Here is a 25,704-nt window from a genome sequence, read left to right as displayed (position 1 = left end):
CGCTGCAGACCCCTCACTTACCTCGGCTTGAAGATTTTCACCAGTTTCGGAGTGTGTGACTTCCTGAATTGCTCCGAGGCGACGCTGCGCTCTTGGCTGCAGCTCATGGAGGCCAACTATCACTCCTCCAACTCCTACCACAACTCCACGCATGCTGCAGACGTCCTGCACGCCACGGCCTACTTCCTGCGCAAGGAGAGAGTCAAGGTAACAAACCACAGAATGGGGAGTTTGATTTTTTGAAAGGGGTAGAATTATGTGTTTTCCAGGCACAAATTGCCATTTTATAGCACAATCAAGGTACTTCAGTTGCTATAAAAATGCTATTTACATCAAATAATACTTAAAAGAAATGAGTAATTTAATGCCTTGAAATTGGGCCTTTGTCCCTTTAAGAAACTCCTGCTCTTTTTGAAGCTCCGCCTTCAAGAAGTCATTGCAACTTGGTTCCTCTATTAACCCTTTAACAGCATTTTTACCAGCATTGCACTGTGAAGTAGCTCGTATAATGAGCTCAGCAGCTCCACCAGGTGTTTGCTAATTGCTGCTGGCTAGTCTGAAGGAGCTGAGTGGAGGCGTTAAAGCGAAGAGCTGCTTTGTGAGGCGGAAGCTTGGAAACTGCAGCTCTGAGGAGGAGCTGTATCTCAAAGGTGGAGCTAAGTCCACCCAGACATTTTACACAGCTGAATGGTTGCCATGACGATTAAAGGACTTCTCAAACACGCATTAAAGAGTCAAAGCAACGCCCCAGGTGTGTTTTTTGTGAGGGAATAACATTATAACATGATGTAAAGCAAAAAGAAAAAAAAAAGTTGACTTTACATAATTTTGCCCCGTTATAGTCAAACACTTCGGTTCCACCCTGACGGACAATTTTCTCCTTAAAAATTCTGTGGGTCCAAATTCGGTCTCAAGACTCGTCTCTCTTGCCAGGTTTTTGCTCTCCTTCTAGCTCAGCATAATTCACCATCGTCCTCTGGCCTCAGGCTGGACTCATGAATTAATTCTCTCAGGAAACAAAAAAAAAAAACTCTTAGAAAAATCTGAGCTTCTTGGAAAATACAGAGATCAGCGCCGTGTCTGGCCTTTTGCGTTGTTGTGGCGGGAACATTTTCTGAGAACTTGGGATTTCTTCCCTGGGTAAACGTTCAGCTCTTGGCAGAGGTCTGCTGCCGTTTCCCAATTATTGTGTATGATGTGTTGTCCCATGATATAAATTCACACACTCTAAGAACAGGAGCTTGTATTTGTAATGTGACAAAATGTGAAAATGTTTAAGGGGTTTGAATACATTTGTGCATGCTGAAAAACAGCATGGAAAATAACACTGTATTTTTAGCCTTCATAGCATATTAAAAGATATTTTTGTACCAAGTTTTGTCAGACAGAACCACATTCCAGATAAAATAATAAATGTCAGTGACACATGTCAGAAATTAGAAATAGTATGATTATTTCATGCTTCTTTTCTTTCAGATTTACAAGAAAGACGGCAAAGATGCATTTTGCTAACATTAGCTCTATAGCTAACAGACTTTTCAAACACCAAAAACCACCAAACTTCAACAACTGTTAATTTTAAGAGACAGCGGGTTACCTCAGAATTTGATTTCCATATTTATAAAGTTTCGTACAATTATGTTGACGTCTCCGTTCGGTTTCTGTTGCCTCTTCAGAGCAGCCTGGACCAGCTGGACGAGGTGGCGGCGCTGATAGCCGCCACAGTCCACGACGTGGACCACCCGGGCCGGACCAACTCCTTCCTGTGCAACGCGGGCAGCGAGCTGGCCGTCCTCTACAACGACACGGCCGTGCTGGAGAGCCACCACGCCGCGCTCGCCTTCCAGCTCACCATGCGCGACGGCAAGAGCAACGTCTTTAAGAACATCGACAGGTCGGTGAGAGGATGGTTGGACAAAGGTAGCTGAAAAACCAATGTGTTAAAAGAAAGAAATGTTTATAATGTGCCTGTTTTTGTCTTTACCACGGCTGTCTGTACTTTTTTACATTGGGGATGAATAAAGTTTTACTGAATTGAATTGAACACGGCAACATTTTTACTCAAAAGCAGACCTGGGGGCACTCAAGTCTGCATTTAACTAATTGATAAACGTCACTAAATTCAGCAAAACTTGTGAGGGGAGAATTATTTCAATCTCATTTTCTAGTGGTGCAATAGAAACAGAAACAAACACCAGTCAAATAATAATAATAATAGTAAAAACAAATGTAAACGGTATTCCTTTAATAACACAATTATTATGTTTTGGATCTAAAAAAAATTACAAATCCCTTTTGCTCATCTATTTGTTTCACTAAAATATTGCATTGGTTGTTTATTGTTGAGCAGGTTAAAAAAAAAGCTAAATTTTATGGGGTTTTAATTTAAAAAAAATAATTGTGGCCTTTAAAGTTTGGATGTCTTTTCTTTAATATGTTAGCTAAAGCATAAGCACCTTCTCTCCTACTGCTGACTCTGGCTATAAATACATCTCACAACACATTTCATGCTAATATGATTAAACACTTGAATTGTGGTGTTTTATGGTTCTTGCTATGTGACGTAAATGCTAGCCAGCAGAAGTCAGTGGACTAACAGCGTGTAACTCTGGATGAGTGGTAAGAAGAAAACCGTTGTTGAAAGAAAGCCACTGGAAGAGCCTTCAGCTCAGCGAGAGCAGCCAGAAACTTCCTGGCCTACACGCAGAGAGAAAAAGAAAAGAAAATGTGTAAAAGTTCAAGTTTGCCATCAGTGGGAGGGTGGGGAAGAACGGCTTGGTTGTCACACTTTTTGCTTTCTTCTAAATTCAAAAAATTGTAATGCTGCTTAGTCGATCCCATTTCAAAGTGTAACAGAACAACAGAGCGTTTTGTCTGACTAGTGTGACTTTATTTACGCACCACTTTTAATGAAAAAAGAACTTTCAATATACAATATTTAATTTAATATCTTAGCTGAAAAAAAACACGACAGAAGCAGCAATATCTCTTTTGTCATGAACTTACAAAACATATCCTAGCTTGTCAAAAAATGTGTTGGTTATAAAAAACAGAATCATGTCGTCTACCACAGAACAGAATATGGCCTAAATACATCTATATTGTTTTATTTACTCACTTTTTTCTTTTCAGCTATCTTGTTTTCATTGTATAAATAGCTGCCATTTGTTTTACAATAGTCACATGTGACAGTCAACCCCATCAGTGATTTTTAGCTAGTAGTTACGCTAGCAAGCCAATGCTATAGCCTAGCAAAGGAAAAGCCTATTCTAACCAGAGCGCTGCCTTTCCACCTTCAAGTGAGCAGAAAGGCAGATGTTTAATTCTAAGTCCATTGATTAAAGGCAACACAGAAAAAGTTTTTTTGGACATTCAGACACAAACGTTTTGTAACGTCTCCCTCTAAGGGATTTAGCGACTCGTTGTCCCTTTTGGTGTTTTAGCTGTCCACTGTCTCGCCTCTCATGTTGTCTCCACACGCTCTCGCTGCCATCAGGAATCAGTTCCGAACGCTGCGCCAGGCCATCATCGACATGGTGCTCGCCACCGAGATGACCCGCCACTTTGAGCATGTCAGCAAGTTCGTCAACAGCATCAACAAGCCAATGGCTGCCGTCGAAGAGACCAGCACCAATGTAAGCTCCAAGCAGGCGCCTGTTTGACCTCCTGGGCCAGAAATGGTGGCTTTTTTAATGTAAACAAGATATGATAACAAATGGTGGTGGTTTTTAATATGCGTTATAGTCGGGGTGGTTGCCCAGGGCAGCATCACAAAGGTGGCAACCAAGAACTAGAAAATAAAATATGCCGTCTGGGACAATTGCTACGTTACTGTACTGTTTGAGCTTTGACCCAGTTGGAATAAAAGCTGATATCATTAAAAGTAATTTATAAATCAGTTGTATTCAGATTTAAATCAATAATAACCGGTTGCACGGTTTCTGCTGATTTCTGCAGCGACAGTGATCGGTTCTGCTGCTCCTCAGATTGGCCTGTAAAGCAGCATCGCCTTAAACCAGTTGGGTCTTACTTTAATATATATCTGGCCAGGTTTATTGTCAAACTTAATCACAATACTATAGTGTGAAAACATTTTTTTTTTCCATTAATCTGCACTTTCAGGATTTATTCTGCATTCTTGCTCTCCTAATTATCAGAAAAGTGTTGCGATAACGGGTCTGATTTTCCGATCAAATGCATTACGAACGAAGTGGCAGGAGATCGGTGTAAAATGTGTGAAAAGCAATAAATGAAACCCGAAAAGATTCCTCCTACGGGAGTCAGAAGAGGAAAAAAAAAACTGAGAATGATCACAAAATAATCCCTGCCGTGTCAGCTCTGTAACCCGGCTTGTTGTTCCGAGTCTGCGTCACAGACTGAGAGTGCTGGTTCACAGGCGAATGTGTTGCAAACTGCAGGATGTAAAACAAGTTGTGGAGTTGCTGCTGGTAGCACAAGTATTTTATTTCCTGAGTCAGGTTCACATGAAAGGCCGCAGCTTGAAAACCAATTTGGAAGATTTGTCAATTTGATCCTGGGAGACATGTTTCCATGGTACCTTACCCAAATGTTTACTGAACAATTTAGTGATTTTTTGAAAATGTACCGTAGCAGAACTCAAAGCAGTATTCCAGTGCAGGCTGGGAAACAGCTGTAGTTCATAACAAGGAGCACAACAAGCACCTTGGATGTACTGCAGACAATAATACTGGTATTTATTTCAAAGCGGCGTTCTCTTGCTTTTAAAATCTAAAATGCTGAAGCTTTGTTAGCTTCACTATGTGGCTCACCCCCCAGGGCAGCGTGGTCTTGGGGGCGCCATAAGTCAACAGACGTATCTGTCAGAGGCGCCACAAACTGGTTTTCTATTAATTATTCCATGTCTAGTTAATATTGAATAAGCGCCATTTGTGCTGTGCAAAAAAAAAAAAAAAGGCTGTGTTTCCATCAAGGTTTCTCTGCGCATTTGGAAGTATCGCATTAGAAAACGTTGATGGAAACCATGACATTTGGAAAAAATGTACTAAATTTTGCTACAAATAAGAAAACGTCTTTATGCACACAGGCAAATATCTACATCGTGTTTTTTTTCCCCCCCAACATCTGACGAAATCACGCTTTGCGCAACCTGGTTGATTCGCTTCAAACGAGTAGATGGAAACACGCCTGAGTTGCATTTTCTTTTAAAAGTTTTGCTCAAAAGTCACATCACAGTTGGATGGAAACATACTTACTGTCTGATTTCTGTTTGAGGTATACTTCAGACTTTGGCCTGCATCTGATCGTCTTTGGTTCAGCCTCTAAAACTCTGAAACTGATTAAACCGGAACTTAAACAAAAAAAAAATTGAAATCACATTTTGTGATTAAAATAATATTTTAGTTACATTTCAATGTGATTATTGGGATCTTTAGTTTATTGTGAAAGCACAAAAAGGAACTGATGGGAGATGGGACACAGAAGGAGGGGCTTATTAAAGCAAACAACCACCAGTTAGAAGAAGTTGCTAACACCAAGTTGTGCAAACTGGCTGCGTTTCCATTACAAATGTGCTCAATACTTTGTTGATATTCCACTAAAAAACCCCAAAATTTTTCAATTGTGGTGTTAATATTAAAAACGAAATGCATGAATAAAATCAAAAGCGAATAAGTTTGTTTACGTTATAAGTCATGAACAAATTATTTGTTGCAACTTTCTGTCCTCTTTTCTGCCAGTAGCAATGTTACTACTGGCAGTGTGATACCAAAACTGTTTTCATTGCAGGTTTACGAAATGCATTCATTTCGATACGCAATAACTTTTTATTGTGAAACTTGAGTTTTTTCGAAATTGGCGTTTTTCCATAAAGCGAATTTCTTTTCGCAACTCCAAATTGCGCAACTATGTGGCCAACGGAAACGCAGCTGCCGCGTCTTTGCGCTCCCAGGATTAGCCGCAGCCTATGTTAGCATCGACAACCAGCTGATCTGAGTCACCGACGTTTCTGTTGATGACGTCGCTCGTTCCTGTGTGATACTTCCTGCAGAGCACGAACAGCGACTGCGAGGGCCAGAGCAACATCAGAAACTCTCCAGAGAACCGCCTGCTGATAAAGCGGATGCTAATCAAGTGTGCAGATGTGGCGAACCCCTGCAGGCCTCTGGAGCTCTGCATCGAGTGGGCGGGCCGGATCTCAGAGGAGTACTTCGCCCAGGTGGGGGGGGGGGGGGGGAGCGAGACAGCCAGTTTGTTCTCCGTCAAAACTTTCGTTGTTTTGCTTTGAAGCGACTGAATTCATTTTTGTCTTTGCTCGCAGACGGACGAGGAGAAGCGACAAGGGCTGCCCGTGGTGATGCCCGTGTTCGACAGAAACACCTGCAGCGTGCCCAAATCCCAGATCTCCTTCATAGACTATTTCATCACAGATATGTTTGACGCCTGGGACGGTAAGACCAACATTTCCCACACCGCCGTGGGTATTTTTACATTATGATTATTTTTTTATTTTTTTTACATACATGGGGAGTTTATTTATGAAAACAGGCCTCTGTGTTCCTAAAAACTGAAAGTCAGCAACAGCTTTCCAAGAAATAAAGTTCTCCCCGTTCTGGAGAAAATCAGCTTCGTGGCTCTTCCTCACATGTTCCAGCCGTTTCCCTGAAGACCATCAGTTTCATTCTCATGCGCTAAAAAACGCTTTGTTCTTGTTTGCTTCTCGATGCTCCTCTATTGGCCACAAGCTGCTTCCAGCAAATGTTTAGCAGATTTACTCTGAAATAAGAACTGATTCTGCTCATGGACTGGTTTAAGGTGTCAAAGTAGAACAAGGTTTAAAACAATTAATTAATTAATTTTTTTTACTAGAGAAACACTTTCCCTCCCCCACCTGTTGCTATGGGCTGTCAGTCCATTTTAGCCAAATGAGGTGAGTCCTCACCAAAAATCTCCCTATTCCTAAAACGTTTTCTGTTTGGAAATGTTTAAAAATGTTTAAAATGTAAAAAAAAAAAAAAAAAAAAGAAAAACTGAGCATCTACAGCAGCCACTCTTTAACGTTCCTTTAAGGTGACGCCATTTTGAATCTCCACGGGTAAATTAACAAAATACCAGTGGAAACATGGAAAAGCTGGACAAACATATTAACAAGAAGCATTTGTTTTATTGGCAAAAAAAGACTTTCCAGTGATTATTGAGAAAGGTAGAAATAATTTCCAACTTGTTATTTTTTAATAAATGTAAATAATTTTTTTTTTTTACTAAATTGATGCTACTTTTCAATAGTTGAATTTAGTTTAACATATCATTTATTTTACCAGGGAAAAACTAAACCAGATTAAAACCTCTTTTCCAACAGTGACGTAACCAAGACAACCTGTCAAACTTTGTGAAAACAATGCTAAACGTAAATCTGACAGAGGGATAAATAATTTTGTGCTATTTAAATTTGGATGGCTTTATGGTGGCACATAGAGGAATTTGAAGTCATATTTTAATGGAAACAGAACTCGGCCAAGCTCGACCTCCTAAGTACAGTTCAGACGGAATGAATGAAACCAACCCATCAGCGCTAAAAGGATTGGAAAGGAAATAGATTCCTTATATTAGCTCCTTATTCCTACTAAAGTTCCCTGTTCCTATGAACCCCGAGAGGAAAACTGTTTACGATCAGCGAGGCTCTGATGTCACGGAAAGACTTCTAACGCTAGTGGGAGAAACTGGGAGAGTGTCACAGGAGGGGGAAGGGGGGTAGTTGGGAAAGTTCTATCTGGGGTGAGGGGACTCCGGTTCACACATAAACACAAGGCGCATACGACCCACCGGGGTCGCTGTCGGTTCATGTCAGGGGTCACAGATGCAGCGCGGGCCATCGGCGAGCCGGAAGCCAGGATGTAAACAAGCGAGCGAGAGAGCACTGGGAACGTACACACAGCGGAGCGAAAGGAAGGAGAGACACGGACACCCCTGAACCCGTCAGCCCCGAACTGTTAGCCGCCATGCATGAGCTCGACCTTTCAGGCCAGCAAGGGCATTTGTAGCTAGGTGTTATCACCTAATTCTTTTAGAGAAATTTTCTGTTGTATGTATAGTATGTTGAATCTGTGTGAAATGAGAGCAAAGTCACAGCCCTGAGTCACATTTCAGTTAACCACATACCCACTGGTGACACCAGAAGCCTAGAAATACTGACACATCCCTCAAGACTGCAATATGTACAGTAGCTTTTATAAACAATGTTTGGTTTTTTTGTGTGTTGAAACGATGGCGTGGCAGATGGTGTGAGATAAACTGTGAAAAAATCCAGCTCCTCTGCCTTCTCCCATTGCTAACTAGAAACAACCAATCAGAGGCAAGAGGCGGGTCTTAGCTCTGTCAATCACAATCTCATGTGGCACTTTTTACCCCCCTTTCCCTCTTCCTTTGCTCTCTGCTACTGCTACAGCTTTTCTCCATCGGTGTAGCCTGTTGTGAAAGCTAAGGCTAGTTAGCTTAGCCACCAATGATGGCAGAGAAACTCTTCTGTAACTGTAAGTTGCTTCTCCACCATTAGCACATTTAGCAGTGAGGACATGAGGTTGATTAACAGCGCTAAAACCCTCCTCCTGGCTCTGATTGGTTGTTTTTGGTCAGGAGCGAGGTCTGCTACCTGCTTCAAAAGCGGTCTCCAGTTCACTTGGCATTCACTGGTACTGCACCAGATTTCACTTCGGCCAAACCGAGGTTTTTGTCCACATCAGATGAGTTGGATTGTGCATTAACCTCACCAACCGAACTGGACTTTCTAGGCAAGCGAACTGCAGTCGGAGTAAGGCGGACTAACTGTGGTCTGTGTTAAGTTGAGTTATTAGCCAAATTCTTTGAAAAAGTAAATTATATGGTTGTCAGTTGGAGATATTTCGAGCAGTTGAACAGAGAAAATCTTCATCAGTGCAGACAGAGCATCTGCATTGTGTAACTTGAGAGAAAGGAAGAGTGTGTTGACTAAAAGATATTTAGCAGCCTGGTTTAGCTGGTGTTTAGTAAGTTTAAACTACCTTTTAAATGCACCAGATGGTACACCTGTGTCAATACGATTTGGTGAATATTTGATCAACTCCTGCTTTGTGTGCTGCAGCCTTTGCCAGCCTCCCCAACCTGATGGAGCATTTGTCCGAGAACTACAAGTACTGGAAGAACCTGGACGACATGAAGTGCAAGAGCCTGCGTCCTCCGCCGCCCTCCTGACTTCCTGCTCTCCTCTCTGGCACCGTGACCCTGACCGGACGCTAAAACAGTTAGTCATTTCAGCCGCAGCGCTAAAGTAGCGCGTACGGCGAGAAAACGGGGCCAATTTCCTGCCTGAGAGGAACGAGATCGCTGACTGACGAGCACTGTGGCGCTGATCCCGTCTTCAATCTCAGACGCTTTTCTCGTTCCAACTGAACATGGTGTTCCACCGCCATGGGAAAAGAAAAAACAAGTTTTCATCTGGCAGCCCGAATTTCTGTCATCCGGCATTTTCTTCTGGCGCCTCTTTGAAACTGCCTGGACCTCGCGGCTCACCTGACAATCTGTACCATACAGTGTAACACTCCGGAAATCTGCACTTTAGCAAATCAAGACCTTTGGATTTCGAGCTCCGTTTTGCTCTTTACTTTTTACTATTATTATTATTATTTTCTTTTAACCTTGTCATTTTATATCTGGGTGTGGTTCCAAAAGAGCGACGAGACCAAGAGGTGCTTGGCTAAAAGGTGAGCATCTCTAGCGATTGTACTTCTTCGTAGATGTGAGTTCGCATCTCTAAAACGTCCGATACAGACTTGTGAAGGTGCTCAGCTGGAATTATTCATCCTTAATATCTAAAAAAAACAAAACAATAAAAACATATATATGGGACCAAACTGTAAGCATCCCCAGTAGCCCTGAGCAGGAAGAGTGTCGTAAGGAAGATTCCAAGAACAGATCTCTGGAAGCAGCGGGGTGCGCCGATAGTTCAGCCTCATAGATAAAACCTGACAACCAAGGGCTGTTCTGTTCTGCGGACGTCTTAAGGTCATGTAGCCTGAGAAAAAAAGATAGAATCTGCAGCTTTAGCTTCTTTCCCGTCTTTAATGTGTGTGAAAGCAGCCGATGTGGACGATGGAGATGCTTTCAACGAACAGAATGCACTGTACCGGGGTAAATGTCGAACTTTTAGCTTTGCGACACAAACTGTAGAAATGAACTGTGAGCATCTGAGCAGGTTTCATGTGGACAAAACTTTTATTTTAGTAGTTTGGGGAGGAAATTGACCTCATAGAGCTCCCTCACCCCCCAAACAAATTCAATTGTTACATTGAGAACATTCAGCCATTTATTTTCTGATTTGTCACACGTCTTTACAAACAGACGTGGCTCAGTCTGACCCATGAGTTGTTACCCAGTAAGATCTCTGAAGCCGTAAACACGACCAATGAAAAATCAGTTGAGTTTTTTTATAAAAAGACACCAAAAAAAAGAGAGAAGAAAACCTGATCAAATCACAGATATGGTACGTATGCCCTCTGGTGGACATAACGAAGATTTGCACATCAAACCAGCAGTTAAATGTGAGCAAGAAATCACTTCTTCTATAATTGGACATTTATTCATACATGTTGTTTTTTTTTGTTTTGTTTTTTACAGATACGCAAATTTTCTGGTCCCTTTGAGTTGAAAAAGTATTGGCAACCACTTAAGCAGCCAGAGGAGATTATGGCGGTGATGGTGATCCTCTGGGCTGCAGCCACACAGCTACACACTGCAGAATCAACCAAAGGCACAAAGATTCCCTCATAGGTGCCTTATATCTCACTTTTCTCCTCACACACTACAACATATTCATAGTAATGGCTCCTGCTTTCTATACAAAGTGAATCACAAGAAAAGCCATAATTGTACTGGGTGATTTTTAGGATAAAAGAAAACACATCTGCGACGTTGTTTCATGGTCTTCAGTCGTCCCGTCACAGACGTCCTGGGTTTTAAACTAAAAGGTTGCATTTGTTGGTTCATTTTGCTCATGGTTTCAAACAACTTAAATAAAACACACACACACAACTTTGTCCAACATCACTGTATTTGTTGTCACTTTAAGGATGATCACTTTCTTACGAAAACGCCTTAATCCTGTCGTGTGTCGCTGTTTGGGTGTGCTTTGCTTGTGCCGCACTGTAAAACTACTTGATGCACCTGCTGTTCATGTAAATACTCAGCTAACACGCTGGTTTTCATTTGCCTTGCTTCGCTTTTAATGTTCCTTCTTATTTACTAAGGGGTGCACCGATGATTCGGCACCGATTTCCTCAATTTTGGGAGATCGGCAATTGGCCAAAGACACTTAAATGCGAAATTGATCTTATCTACTGCCACAAAAACCTAAAAATCGCCCCCATTTGCGCAGCCTGGCTGACGACCCCCACATCAGGTCACGGTTTGCTAACTTAGCGACTTTGTTGCTATATTAAGTGACTTTTCAGACAAAATTAATTGGTGAAAATTGGAATCGGCAGGTCAGGCTATGAAAGATAGTTGATCGGCCAGAAAGCTGCAGTCGGTGCTCCCGTTATTCACATTTCGTTCCATCGTGTCCAAAAATACAGCGACCTGAAACACCGGGTCCAGCTCGGATTGTTTCACGGCCATAAGTGGATATTTTTGCTATCCTGTAACTAGAAATTTTAGAGAGAGAGAGAGAGAGATTTTAGACCACAGACAGCCATGCCTTTTCCACTGAGCAGCCGCTACTTGAATGCAACATGCATTCTGTGTCTTTTAGCCCGGCAGAACCACAGACAGCTTCGCCTTCAGTGACAGCCGTGCCAACCCTGAGCTTTGCACCATTTATAGATGAAAACCATCATCAGAGAGTGGTATATATATATGTAGAGTTGAAAAAAATCTATTTTTGAAAAAATTATTATTATTGCCCGTGACAATTGTACTGTGTTTTTAAAGATTTTACTGCCTCTTGCATAATAGTGTAAGTTTTACGCTCCACCTTCCTAAACTCTGCCATGGCTGATTGTTTTGAAAGCTTTGTGTATTTTTCTCTCGCCACATTATGTCTTATTTTTGATGTTTTCTGTCAAACAAAAAAAGTATTGTGAGAGATGAATAAAGCATTATTTAACTATGAAGTGGCTACGTCACTGGCACCAATGCAGATGTCGAACCTACTCTTTTAGTTTCCCTCTGGTAAAGTTTTAACCAGTTAACCTCCATGTTCAAAATTGCTTAATTTTTTAAGCAAAAGATATGAAAGTTCTGGTGGATACACTGACATCCAGTCCTGCTTCAGGTGTCATTTTGTTGCAGACGGTTTCACATTTTTCACCATCACAATCTGACTCATGGTAGAATTCATACTGGAGTTCATTATGGCGAGCTAGCCAGGAGGCATCGCCAAAACCACGGCACTTTCATCCATGTTTCACAGATGATATGAAGATCTTTACCTGGTGTCGGCACAAAATAATCCCAAGAGCTGCAAATGGCCCTCCAGCCATAGTTTTGACACCACTGGTTTAGAGGACAAGAAGCAGCGCCGGAGCGGATCCAGGTAAAAACGGGAACTATATCTATTGGACATCATCAAATGTAAACAGAAAATAAACTATAAACTTTGTTTTTGCGTAACTAAACGGAAAAAAAACAAAACGATATCCAATCAGTTTGAGAAATATGATTTATTTCATGAATAAATAAACATGCAATATCACATTTACAAAGTGTGACATTTAATATGCGAGCTTTATTTGGCACTGATTGGTGCACTTAATAAAAACAGAACAACTTAGCAGGATTCTGGCAGCTGCCTCCATAACTCACCAGCGTAAGCTGTAAAGAAAAAAAGACTCATTTAATAGTGAATCTTTTAAATGAAGATTCACTTAATCTTCACTTAAAGGTTGTTAAGCCTGTTCTTAACACTGGGCTTAAGAACAGGCTATCTGCAGTTGAACTGAAGACTTTTTTTTAATGCCACCTTGAATTAAATTTAAGACCTAAATGGAGGATGGGAGATTCTCCTGTATTATAATCAAGTCCAGCATAAATTGTGATATTTCTGGGCTCTGTTTATGGGTCTCAACAGTGGCTTCTCACTGCAAATTCTCTTAACCTCAACTCCACACAAAGGTTTTAGCTTCAATGTTTTTTGCCTGGAGTATAAACGCAGTTAAGATGTCTGCGCCCGACTCCAACCTTTGGCTGACAGAAAATGACATGAGATTAAATAGTTCTGCTGCAACAAAATTTAAGATCTGTGACTCTTATCGTTAAGACCAACTTACATTTTTATGAATTAAAGACATTTTAATGCCTTAAATTTAAATACGTGGCTTTAAAACGTTTTAAGGAATCATGGACACCCTGAAAAAGAAAAATGCTAAAATTTGTATTTACAGGGATTTTTTTTTTTCTTACCTCAAACAGGATTCAGCTCTATGGATCTCAAACAATGATGGAAAGAAAAGCAATAAGTTTTTTTTAACCATTTTCATTCACTTTAATTAATGAACTTTCCTCAATAAAAAAATAACTAGCCAACCAATGAATGTAAACAGCAATCGTCAGTCTGCAGTCATATGGTGTGCGAGGCAACGATAGTCATCCTTCTCTTCTGACTAAAGGCTTCGTTTTCAGAGTCCTCCGTTCTCCTCCAGCTTCTGGAACAGCGCCTGGCTGCGCAGCCGGGACTGCCTCTCCCCGTCCTTCCACAGAATCAGCAGGTGGTCCGTCGAGCACGTCACCAAGCCCTTCTCCCTGAAGCTCAGGAACATCTGAAAGAAGAAATCTGGCATTGGCGGCTGAAGAACTCCGCCGCCGTCTAGATTGTGCTACAGAACGTCAGTCATGTCTAAAATGTCACGGGTTCGTACCTGGACCGCTCCCGAGTGTCCAATCAGATCTCCGGTCAGCTCCAGTGTCCTCAGGTTGGGAATTTCCAGGACCTTCTTTGACTGAGGACCGGGCTGTTTGCTCGACCGTCCAAAAGTCCACATACCAAAGAATCCTGTTAGAAAACAAAAAGGATTATTTGCAATAATACTGCAAAACATTTCAACTTTTTGGGAATTTGTGACAGTTTAGCATCACTTAGCAATTTTCTGGAAGTTGCAGAAAAATTAAGACATAATTTCACATTTTTAAGCAATGAAAATCTGAAAAGTGTTTTAGTCCCCCCTAAAACTTTAAGGACTGTGTAACGCTTAAACCAGAGCTAAAATGAAGTGTTCTGTATGGTGTGTGTGGGTGTGTGTGTGAACCAGGTTTTTATATCCTCGTGGAGACCTATTTCTGCCCACAATGTGAGGTTGTGGGGACCACCGCTCCTTATGGGGACATTTTCTTGTTCCCCATGAGGGGAAATGCTGTTTTTGGGTTAGGGGTTAGGTATGTGATGGTTAGGGGTAGGGTTAGGGTTGGGCTGTAGAAAATGAATGGAAATCAATGTAAAGTCCCCACAAGTCATGAAAATACGACTTTGTGTGTGTGTGTGGGGGTGTGTGTGTGTAAACCTGCAGATGCAGGTTCAGCAGCCAAAGGTAAATCTTGGATCTCCCACATCCTCACGCTGCCGTCTTCAGAGCACGACATCAGCTCACTGAAACAGGAAGTGTCACACACCATCAAACACACGCAGCCATCGAGAACAGTTCAGTTTGTTCTCCTATTCCAGTCATCATTGATGACTGTCTACATTTTTTTCCCCTCTTTCTCCTGGCTGATTGTAAACCGAGACCCTTTGGATCCTTTGTAGAATCTCTGCAAACTGTGGTTTTAGTAAAACGACGTATATGAGCAAATGTGAAGAAAATCCCACGAGAATATGAACTGGTGTACACCTTTCAGATCTTCTGTACATATATTTCTGTTTGGGTTTTTTTTACAGAAGAAAGTGCCTGTGACTGTATTAATCACTGATTGAAGAAACGTCCCAAAAACCTGAACGTGATTTTCACAGATGCTACAAATCTATGAAACAGGTTTAGAGCAGCAGCTCCCTCGTGTGGCCAAAAAGTGTGTTACACTATGTTCATTTAAATGCTTACAAAATACTTCAACATTTTATGATTTAGTAGAGCCTATAATAAACATTATGTACAAAGCCTATAATAAACTCTTTTCCAGGTGTAAACAGACATGGTTCAAAATTAAAGTAACAAACTATGAATTAAGAGAGAAGCATTTGTTTAAAAAAAATACATAAAAGATCAGAGCAAATATTAAAAACAATTGAATTTCAGTTAGAGGGGTTCAGGAGTTACAACTGTGTATTTTACTCTTTAAATGTATATAAAAGAACTACTGACCCAAAACAAGCTCCTACATATTGCTGAAGTGATACTTGCAAATTAGTTTTGAAGTATATTAGAAATAATATACTTGCACTTTAAACCAAACAAAAATCCTCTTGATTTCAGCAGCGTAATGGTTTGATGCGTTTTCAGTCTTCATCTACATTTCAGGAATGCCTTCAGATTTATTCATATAACTCATTTGGCTGAAGACCAATAATTGAATCAAGTATCAATAATAGTAATTAATAAATGAATAAACTAATGAACAAAGACAAGGTGCAGCTTTGTACCCGTCAGACAGCAGCATGGTGTGCAGCACATTGGAGTCGTGTGCGGCCTTCCTGTAGGCCACCACAGCTTTGGTCACAACGTCGTACACATACAGCCCACTGCCCACAGCCGCCAGGATCAGCTACAAAATAAAAGCACTTTGTTTTGTTTGTTTTTCTCTCTCTCTCTTAAGAAAACCGTCCCCTCCATGAAATATGGCGCACTGCCGCAACTGCTGCTCTCACCCTCCCATTGGAGGTCAGGTGCTGGATGGACATCTCACTGGGCTTGGGAGCGGCCAGTCTGATTTCCGTCTGGCTGCTGGGGTGAGACTCCTCCCACAGGATGTGCTCGTAGGCCACATTCCAAAAGTTAGCCGAGTCCCACAGGATCAACTCGCCCGAGTGGGACCCGCTGGCAAACATCCCGTCTGGGGGACGAGAAACCAGAAATTCTCCAAATAAAAATAATCCAAAAGACAAAAGCAAGACAGGAAACGTTTCAGCTTTACGGAATGCGGGAGCGGGTTAACGTTCCGTCTTTCTTGTCGAGAAAATCATCAGGAAATTAACTCGTGGAAGAATTAACTCAGTATCTCGAGGTAGCAAGAAGTTAACTCGTTATGTCAAGAAAACGGGAAATTGACTAGTTATCTCGAGAAAACCATCGGACAATTAACTGATATCAAGAAATTGTCAAATTAACTTATCTCAAGAAAACGGAAAATTAACTTTTTATCTCAAGATAACAGGAAATTAATCTATCTTGAGAAAACCATCAGAAAATTAACTCATCTTGAGGAAACGGGAAGCTAACTCATTATCTCGAGTTAGCAAGAAGTTAAATCGTTAGTTCAAGAAAAGGGGAAATTTACCAGTTATCTTGAGAAAACCGTCAGACAATTAACTCATTATCTCGAGAAAATGAGAAACGAACATGTTAACTCGAAAACTGGAAATTAACTCGTCGCTAGAAAGCCGGAGGCTAACTCATTATCTCCTGTTAACAAGAAGTTAACTCGTTATCTCCAGAAAACAGATAATTAACTTCATAATTTGAGAAAACCGAATACGACCGCTCTCGGCTTCCGTACGTCTTCAAAGCATATTCACAGTTTGATTGGGTTTTTTTTGCGACCAAGCTGACCGTTGACGTTGATGAGAGCTCGGATCTGGTCGTGGTGATCAGAACAGCGCGAGATCTCATCCAGCAACACAGACGAATCCGATGACACGGTCAATCTGTAGATCACTGCGTGGAAGAGAGACTCAATCATTCACAGCAACTTTGACGCATCGTCACAACACATGACCCAACTCCTTCAGTCACCTATCTCTTTATCCACAGCAGCTGCCACGCAGTTCTTCGGCAGTTCTACCAGAGCAGCGACTCCTGCAATAACACCAAAACATTCACTGGTTTACTCTCAACCAGCAGTATCATAGGCAACCGGTTGTCGGTGCAACAAAACGGACGACGTTTCCTCAGCCACGTTTTTTAAAATTGTCTTTCGTTTGCTCTCACCGGTGTCGCTGTGCTTTTGTCTGTGACACAGCAGCTGGAAATCTTTGTCCCAAACGCACAACTCCTCCCCGCCGGAGAGCCACACAGACAGCCGCTCCAGCACCAGCAAACACTGACACACACACGCACACACACACACACACACAGAGGGAGAGAGATCAGAGCAGGAAACATACCCCAAAGACGCACAGAGAACATCTGCAGGGATGAGAAATATAATTAACCTGCGCATGATGCAATTAACCTTCATCTGCAATCAAGAAAAAAAAAAGGCAATTACAGGTTTTAACCTTAAATAATAGCTGGGGGAAAATTCACTAGAGAGTCAATTTCAGCGAGCAGTTCCAGGGTCCGTTTGTTTTAAGTTCAGTTTGGTTCTCAACTCTTCTTGAAACGCAAAAGCAGCTTTTCTGTTAACCATAGACACTGTGTGACAGAAATGTAGTTTTTTATGCCCTCTGGGTGGAGAGGTTTGCTAAAGCCTGAGAAGTTATCAAAAGTGAGCGGCTCTAAGATTTCCAGGCGGTCTAAACCAGTGGTGGGCTATTTAGAACACTGCCCCCTAGTGCTACATGTTACATTTTTACAGCTGCTCAGGTGACTAAAAGCTTAACGATTACAGATTAAGTTGAAGTTGATCAGATGTTCATCTCAATCCTTAAAAGCATTCCAGTGTTCCAGTGTTAGTACAAGGAAGCCACAATAAAACTTGCTAACTTATAAAAGCTGACAATCCATTAGATTGGACATTTGTTTCGTTGAAACTATTTTCCCCTCCATCTATTGTGTTTTCTGTCCGTTTTTAACTCATTTAGTTGATATTTTGCTCTCCGCGTTGTGACTTTTGACTCCACAGCGGCGCGCCCGCTAAGAACAAACACTTTTATCGAATCTCTTCCAGGTACCTTCACAGAAGACTGCAGGTCTGAAATGGTCTGCACTCTGTTTCCCGTGTCAGGATCCCACAGCTGACAGCAGAGTCAAGGAGCGTGAACAACGGCGACGTGAAGGAGGCTTTGCGTGACTGTGCGGGCCTGGAGGATACACTGAGGCTCCGGTCTGAGGAGGCGGTGAGGAGCGACGTGAAGCCGTCGCTGCAGGAGAAGGCGCTGATGGCTGTGATCTGCTGGGAGTGTCCTCTCAGCTCCTGCAGCCGCTCTCCTGTCTAAATCAGACCAAAAACAACAATGATGACACACTTAGAGAAGTATTCTTACCATTTCAGCCGTTCCACATTCGGTTATGGTACAACCTTACTGTATGTTAACAAAACATTAGCTGGAAAAAAAAAAAAGAAAGAAGTATTTTGTATCTGAAGGCATTTTTTCTTTGTTTTTATGCCATTTCTGCAAATGAACTCCGCGGCCGAATAGTAGTGGTGGAATATTTTATATTTTCTTTTTTTTTTTCAAAGGAACATATAACTAACAGTCATCAGCATAAAGATGACAAGAATATTTGTGCTTTCTTAAAGCTCCATGGAAGTAGGTATAATGAAAAAAGGTGAGGGGTGAGAACTGGGCCTTGTGGGACTCCACGATAAAGGGAAACGGAGGAAGAGTTGAAATTTTCCTGAATAATGTAAGCTGCGTTTCCATTAAGCTTAAAATTGTGTGATTTGACATTTCGGAAAAAGATTTGCTTAATCTTAATCTCATTTGTTTTTAGACTTAGTAGCTGGGATGATGAGGTTTTTCAGCTACATCAAAGTTAGTGGGTTTTCTGCAAACCTGCGACAAAAAACACTTTTTTCGCATCACACGAGTCACATGATCAACAGCCAGATGTAATCAGTTACGAGAAAGACGAAGAAGACGACAGGAAGTGGTAGGAGGATGATGACGGGGCGGGATGTTTTTTTTATGACTTATCACGTGAACAAACTTATGTGATTCTAATTGCATTTCTTTTTTTTTAATGGAAACTCTGCAATTGTGAAATTGTGTTTGTTCGACTTTAGCGGAATATTGAAGTTTTGCGCACATAGAATATACAGAATGTTCTGTCTGGTAGGATATGAACCAGGAAAGGGCATTCCCTCAAAATTAAAACATCATACTACACAATATCAAATGCAGATATTAAATCCATTTATTCCAAGACCCCGCAATTTCCAGAGCCTGTAGCTAAAACAATGTAGTTAAAAACCCATAAGCAGTGCAGGTTGCGTACTGTGACGGGACTTAAATCCAGACGGAAGACCTCAGGAATGTTATGTAGTGTGAAAATGTCAATCAACTGCATCACGCAGCTTCAGTCATTATAGCTAGGCCCAAAACCTGGGAGCAGTGATGGACTCTGACCCGAACTCGGCCTTCTGTCACCTTAAGTACATTTCCTGGATTAAAGAAATAATTTCCCGGCAAGATCTAGAGAAACTCATCCACGTGTTTATCTTTACTGCGTTTATTGTATTTTCTTCACAAGTCTGCCTCAAAATAAATAAATAAAAAAATCAGACACATGCAGCTGATCCAAAATGCTGCTGCTCCCTTTCTGACTAAAACCAGGGAGACAGAGCACATCACACCAGTTCTAAAGTCCTCACACTGGCTCCCTGTAGGTCAGAGAATAGACTTTAAGACGTTGAGAAGCAGCTTTTAGCTTCTATGCATCAGAAATGTGGAACAAGCTTCCAGAAAACTGTAAAACAGCCGAAACACCGAGTTCCTACAAGTCAAGGCTAAAACTATCACCTGTTTAGAGCTGCCTTTGGTCCTTAATAACTGGAAAATTGATCAACATAATTGATGTGTTTTTATGGTTTTGATGAAGGCCTTTGACAAATTAAAATGTTTATTGCTAGCTTCATAACTGGTCGGTGTATTACGTTTTTACGATGTGAAAGATTTTAAACCGTCTTGTTGCTGAAATGTGCCTTACATAAAAGCATGACTATATGTAGAGGATTTTTAGGATGCGGCTGCTACACAAACCAAGCGCTGAAGGTTCTAGAGGTGTGAATAGTTCGGCAGGACTCTGTGATTTACTGTCGCCGATATTTCATTCGGACTGCGGGTCGTTACCTTGACGTTCCACACCAGCACCAGGCCGTCGTCCCCCGCCGAAGCAAACCTGGAAGATAAAAAAAAAAGCGATCAGCGGCGCGGCTTGGTGCGCCTCGGCTCCCCGCCCTGCGTAAGGGGATCGTTTCCACACCGCCTTAAAGTCGGGAAACCCAACAGAACGTCGGACTTATCGACTCGACTCGCCCTCTGACCCCGAACCGTCTTTCTTTCAAAGAAGGAGAAGAAGAAGAAAAAAAATCAACACAGGATGAGCTGATGAAACAAGAGATTAAATGAAAAGAGAGGAACTGTTGAGGATATATTTCTGGGACTTTCAAAAGCAATCTGGAGGAAATTTTCTGGCCTTTGCCCCCCACCCCCCCACACACACACACACACACCTCCGACCGCGAGCCTTCAGGCCCCTGAGGAGGAGATTATTACCGCAGGAGTCCAGGCGTAAAGCGACCCCCACCTCCTGACACATACACACTTGCTTAGCTCCGTTATAAATCCCCATCTGACCACTTATGCTGACCCAGTGTAGCATGCCGGCCTGCTGCTTGGCCTCTTTTTGTTTTTTTTTTGTTGTATTTTTATTTTCACAAAGAGAGACCAGCGGCGTTCTATCTGCGTGCGCGGACGGCATTAGAAGTCTACTGCGCGCACAATCGCTATCTGGTGATGATGGGCCTCTTGTCATGCTCTGGAAGTTTGCAGTAGGTGAGGATCTCCTTTCAATCACAGAGGGATGGAGGCCAGCCAAGGGTGGAGAGGTTAGAGAAAAAGGTGGTAGTGGAAGGAGGGTGAGGGAGGCGGGGGGGGAGGTTTGTGGTCGGCTTACCTGAAGTCATCAATCTGCACCAGAAATCGAACGATGTCAAAATGTCCTTTCAGCACCTGCAGCTCAGTGAAGCAGTTTTTGGGCTGTTCCTCTCCAATGCACAACACGGGGCTTTTCTGCACACACAGGAGAGGCAGAGAGGGAATGATGTGGTGAACTCTCAAAACTACTATTTGTTGAGGGGAGAAAAAAAAAAAAAAAATATATATATATATATATATATATATATATACATACAACAGGTTTTTTTTGGTTTTTTTATCTCAACATCTTAGCAAATTACATATTCTTGGAGGAGAGTTTATAAATAGCAGCTCTGTTGCAGAACAGCATCAGCAAGTAGTCCAGGACTTTTTAGCAGAGGTGGGTAGAGGAGCCAAAAAATTGTATTCAAGTAAGAGTAGCAATACTTCAACATATTGTAAGATGATTTATTTTTTCCTTTTGAATTAATGTGGTTATATACAAGATCAGTTACTACAGTTGATCCATAGTTAAGGAATTGTGCTGTGCCTTTAAGAGGAGCAGTTTCTTTCTTCTTCGTTGGTTATTTTGTTTTGAGGTGTGCCCGAGACGGGTTCTGTTCTACGGAGCCCCCTAGGGGACATGGGGAGTTTTTTTTCTTTTGCGTTCCCTCGCAATACTTTTGCGTTCCCTCGCAATACTTTTGCGTTACCTCGCAAAACTTTTGCGTTCCCTCGCAATACTTTTGCGTTACCTCGCAAAACTTTTGCGTTCCCTCGCAATACTTTTGCGTTACCTCGCAAAACTTTTGCGTTACCTCGCAATACTTTTGCGTTACCTCGCAAAACCTTTTGCGTTACCTCGCAATACTTTTGCGTTACCTCGCAAAACCTTTTGCGTTACCTCGCAATACTTTTGCGTTACCTCGCAATACTGTACTGGTCAGTTATGCAGCATAATTGAACACTGTAAGCCTTTCTTACGGTGGGCGCCGTACTTTATGCTTTAATATAAGGTTATGTGAGGTTTTTCCGTGAATGTTAGTATCTTTTTGTGAAATATCTGAAGTTTTAGCCTATATCTTTCTTTAGGATAGAAAGGCACCACAAACCTACGATATAAACAGAAACTTTCCGTAAGTCGGAAAGAAATAAAAAATACATCCTAATTTGGACTATTTCTGAGTTATTATCGCGGGTAATAAATCATCTGACAGTTTTGATTGTGTCTCTGTTGTGTTCGTAGTCTGAATGGTTTAAAGAGCTGCTTTCAGTGCCGCTCCATCTTAGCCTTAACAGACATAAACATGCAGTAAAAAATAAATTGATTTTCAATCAGTGTTTTGCACCAAACAGTTTTTACTGTTAACAAGTTTTTATTATTAAAAACACGACAAACTAATGATGGTAAAGGGCCGCACTAGGTTAACTCGGGGAATCTCATCTGTCCGTGTATCAATCAACTCCAAACCTCTTCTTTGTTCTGTCACAATTATCGATTTATTCCATTTTGATGATCAGGCTCCAAACTTTGCAAGGACTGACCGCCCCGCTCACCGCTTCCTCATACACACACAAAGCCAGTATCCTTTCCATTCATACCTGGTGACGTCACTCCCACTTCGACACACCTAGGTGTCAAAGTCGCCTGCTCCTGTCATATCAATAATTACTTATTTCATTCATATGGCTCTTACAGAGCCTCCGTGAAAACTTGTTTATTATTATTAACTGTTTGGTGCAAAACACTGATTGAAAATCGATTTTTTTTTTACTGCGTGTTTATGTCTGTTAGGCTAAGATGGAGCGGCACTGAAAGCCCTTTAAACCATTCAGATTACGAACACAACAGAGACACAATCAAAACTGTCAGATGACTTATTACCCGCGATAATAACTCAGAAATAGTCCAAATTAGGTTGTATTTTTTATTTCTTTCCGACTTACGGAAAGTTTCTGTTTATATCGTAGGTTTGTGGTGCCTTTCTATCCTAAAGAAAGATATAGGCTAAAACTTCAGATATTTCACAAAAAGATACTAACATTCACGGAAAAACCTCACATAACCTTATATTAAAGCAGAAAGTACGGCGCCCACCGTAAGAAAGGCTTACAGTGTTCAATTATGCTGCATAACTGACCAGTACAGTATTGCGAGGTAACGCAAAAGTATTGCGAGGGAACGCAAAAGTTTTTGCGAGGTAACGCAAAAGGTTTTGCGAGGTAACGCAAAAGAAAAAAAATTCCCCATGTCCCCTAGGGGGCTCCGTACTGTTCTGTTAAAAAGGAAGGTTGAATAAAAGTCTGGACAGCTACGCTATTCCCTCTCAGTGTTCTGCTCTTTCTCCACCCACGATCTTTTATTCTACGATAACACCGATTCAATTCACATCGTAGTGTTACAATATTTTTGCTCACCTAAAAGTAAAGGTACCGTGCGGTACTTTCACTCGTAATAGTTTTAAGTTATTCGGATAAATGTGAGTATCTCGCTACTGAATACCCTAAAAACCCGATGTTAGCTGGGAACCAATGTGCTAACCCAATGGTTCCTGGGTTACGTTGAGCTGGAGCGCAATATATTCCAAATTCAGTCAATTTGACCTCGTTATTATTTTTTTTTTTCATTTATTATTGAAAGAAGCTGCAGTGGAATAGCGCTTTATTGGCTGCTTGTGAAAATAGTTCCGAATGTTTCTGAATAATAACAGGCAGGTGTTTTGGTCACAAAGCTAATATACGAATATTGACCCTTGAAAAGGTCAAGGGTTTTGTTTATAAGGCGTTGAATAAAAAAACAAAAAAAACAATGGTGAAATTCGACAAGAAAAGCTGGATTCATTTTTATTATATTTTAAAGTAGACACTGTAATAACTGTAATGTGTACTTGAATGCACCATAACGTTATTACTCGCAACCATTACCGCTGTTTGAATTTAGAAGCTCATAGGTCTGACAACATAGCAGAACCGAGGAGGAATCACATTTTCGTGGGGGGGGGACCACACTCGACACAACACCTGCAGCAGCTAGCTTACCTCCACCGAGTTCTGCGCCTCCCGACCTCCGAGAATCCAGCGCAGCATGACGAATCGGCGGCTCCAGAAACAGCCACCGTAAACTGACTCCCTCAAAGTAAAAACAATAAAAAACCTAACCAACAACAGCCTCCCTGCGTGTCTAGCTCAGGCTGCGGGGTGAATCATGCCTCACCGGTCACCAGACTAACCGAAAAATCCGAAACGTTCTCGCGTGACTTGCTTATGGGGAGATTTATAAGTGAAAGAATCCGAAGAATCGTAATATTACAACAAAATAGAGACGATTACACAGTCAGAATTGAAACGACATAGTGTAAAATGAAAGGGGGAAAAAAAGGCACAACCACAACAAACCACTCATGTGACTACGGAAGCTTTTCAGGGACAAACTAGACTGAAGACGATTCATATTTGGGAAGTGAATCTAAATGGCGTCACGTGTTGTGTTAGAAATGTCGACATTTACTTCGACTTTCTTGTTTGTTTGTTTTTTTATGATTTACTTGAATATACAACTGCTGTTATAACAGTGGCACTGAATCAACATGTGTCCAAACCTTTTGTTATTTGGGCCAAAATCATCATGTCAAAATAACTTGCTAAAAAAAAAAATCAGAAAATATTCTGTATCTTTTCCTCCTCCCAGCTTATCAGTAAACTAAACAGTATTTAAATTAAACAAATAGTACTTTTTGTGGGGTGGGAATGTGTAATACATTGTACATCGTGTACTTAAAAAGACTTTTCCACATTTATCTTATTGGAAGAAAGATTGTGTTTTTCTGTGTTAAGCGCTGTGCTATTTGACATTCGTTGGAAGAAATCAAAATAAACAGGGAAAAAAATGCTTGCTTTGTATTTATTTGCCTGATCAGCCGGCATTAGTAAACGCCGCACCTTAGATTTCAACGTTCTAAGGCATTCGTGATCGCAACCTACCTGTGTCTGTGAACTTTTTCATTATTTATTTATTGCCATATTTTGTGGAAGGTGATTTAAAACGCCTGGATAGACGGAAAAAAACACCGACAGAGATTCTCAAATGAAATCTGGTCGGCTGCCTTTTGTGACGTCATCAGAGGCGTGCGCACACACATGGAAGCTTGGTTTTGAGAGGGCAGATTTGGAGATTTGCAACAAAATAGCAAAACAGATAAATAAGGAGCTGACCGTGTCAGCTTTTTGTATTGGTGTCTAACTATGTCCAAGCATAATTTGATTAATTCAGCAAAAATGACTGACTGGTAGCTTTAAGTAGGACTTAAAGTTCTACTAAGATCAATTGGGACATGAGTATGAGGGAGTTACTTTTTTGCAAAAGGCAAATATGTCGCAGAGGAAACATCAGTGGGGCTGAAATAAGCAGCAAAAAGAAAAAAAAGTTTTCAAAAATATGGAGAAGTATTCAGTATGACTGCTTCTGTTCATTTCTCTACAACTAGATGGCAGTATGCCCCAACTCCACCGTCTCATGGAGGCACCAATCCTCTGTTGGTGGAGTGAGGAAAAAATCTAATAGTTCCTCTCAGGTGTTTCCTCAGTTGCCTCACAAATCACAACAAAAAGTATTTTTGCTTAGCAAATTTCAGCTGAGTCAGCAACTCCCCCCACCATCCCAAAGCCCCCCCTGTTCCTGTCAGCGTGTCTCCTGGCAACACCAACACTGTGCGGCGTCACCCCCGGTCGTGTCTGCCGCTGCTCCCCCGATTGAGACGACATGCAGTGCGGGGCCCTGTGACCTTCATGGTGGCTCAGATCCGCGGCTGGCA

The 25,704-nt window shown here is 41.5% G+C and overlaps 2 protein-coding genes across 5 annotated transcripts in view; one reads left to right on the top strand and one right to left on the bottom strand.

Annotated features, from left to right (window-relative positions):
* The window catches only part of pde8b (phosphodiesterase 8B), a 47,775-nt gene extending 35,656 nt beyond the window's left edge, over positions 1-12,119 (top strand). For 3 of the 4 annotated variants that reach the window (XM_032569172.1, XM_032569171.1, XM_032569173.1), the window contains exons 17-22: positions 9-207; positions 1,677-1,894; positions 3,497-3,635; positions 6,029-6,196; positions 6,299-6,428; positions 9,095-12,119. In XM_032569172.1, the coding sequence (XP_032425063.1) occupies positions 9-207; positions 1,677-1,894; positions 3,497-3,635; positions 6,029-6,196; positions 6,299-6,428; positions 9,095-9,204 (964 nt within the window). In that variant the 3' untranslated portion in view covers positions 9,205-12,119. The remainder of the gene's footprint in view (positions 1-8; positions 208-1,676; positions 1,895-3,496; positions 3,636-6,028; positions 6,197-6,298; positions 6,429-9,094) is intronic. The other variant, XR_004340078.1, reaches the window with a different exon arrangement.
* Positions 12,120-12,649: 530 nt separating this feature from the next.
* wdr41 (WD repeat domain 41) lies at positions 12,650-24,310 on the bottom strand. The gene is made up of 13 exons (XM_032569174.1): positions 23,933-24,310; positions 20,931-21,046; positions 20,105-20,153; positions 18,124-18,243; positions 17,984-18,046; positions 17,079-17,190; positions 16,884-16,946; positions 16,701-16,805; positions 15,800-15,984; positions 15,575-15,696; positions 14,502-14,587; positions 13,863-13,996; positions 12,650-13,763 (listed from the first exon to the last, which is right to left on the bottom strand). Exons 1-13 carry the CDS (start codon positions 23,978-23,980, stop codon positions 13,623-13,625), a joined length of 1,344 nt encoding a protein of 447 aa, XP_032425065.1. The 5' UTR covers positions 23,981-24,310; the 3' UTR covers positions 12,650-13,622.
* Positions 24,311-25,704: the final 1,394 nt, after the last annotated feature.

This window comes from Xiphophorus hellerii, chromosome 8 (assembly GCF_003331165.1).
Source record: "Xiphophorus hellerii strain 12219 chromosome 8, Xiphophorus_hellerii-4.1, whole genome shotgun sequence".
NCBI classification, from domain to species: Eukaryota; Metazoa; Chordata; class Actinopteri; order Cyprinodontiformes; family Poeciliidae; genus Xiphophorus; species Xiphophorus hellerii.
The sequence above is the reverse complement of the archived record's forward strand: the minus strand, read 5'-3'. Positions and strand labels throughout refer to the sequence as shown.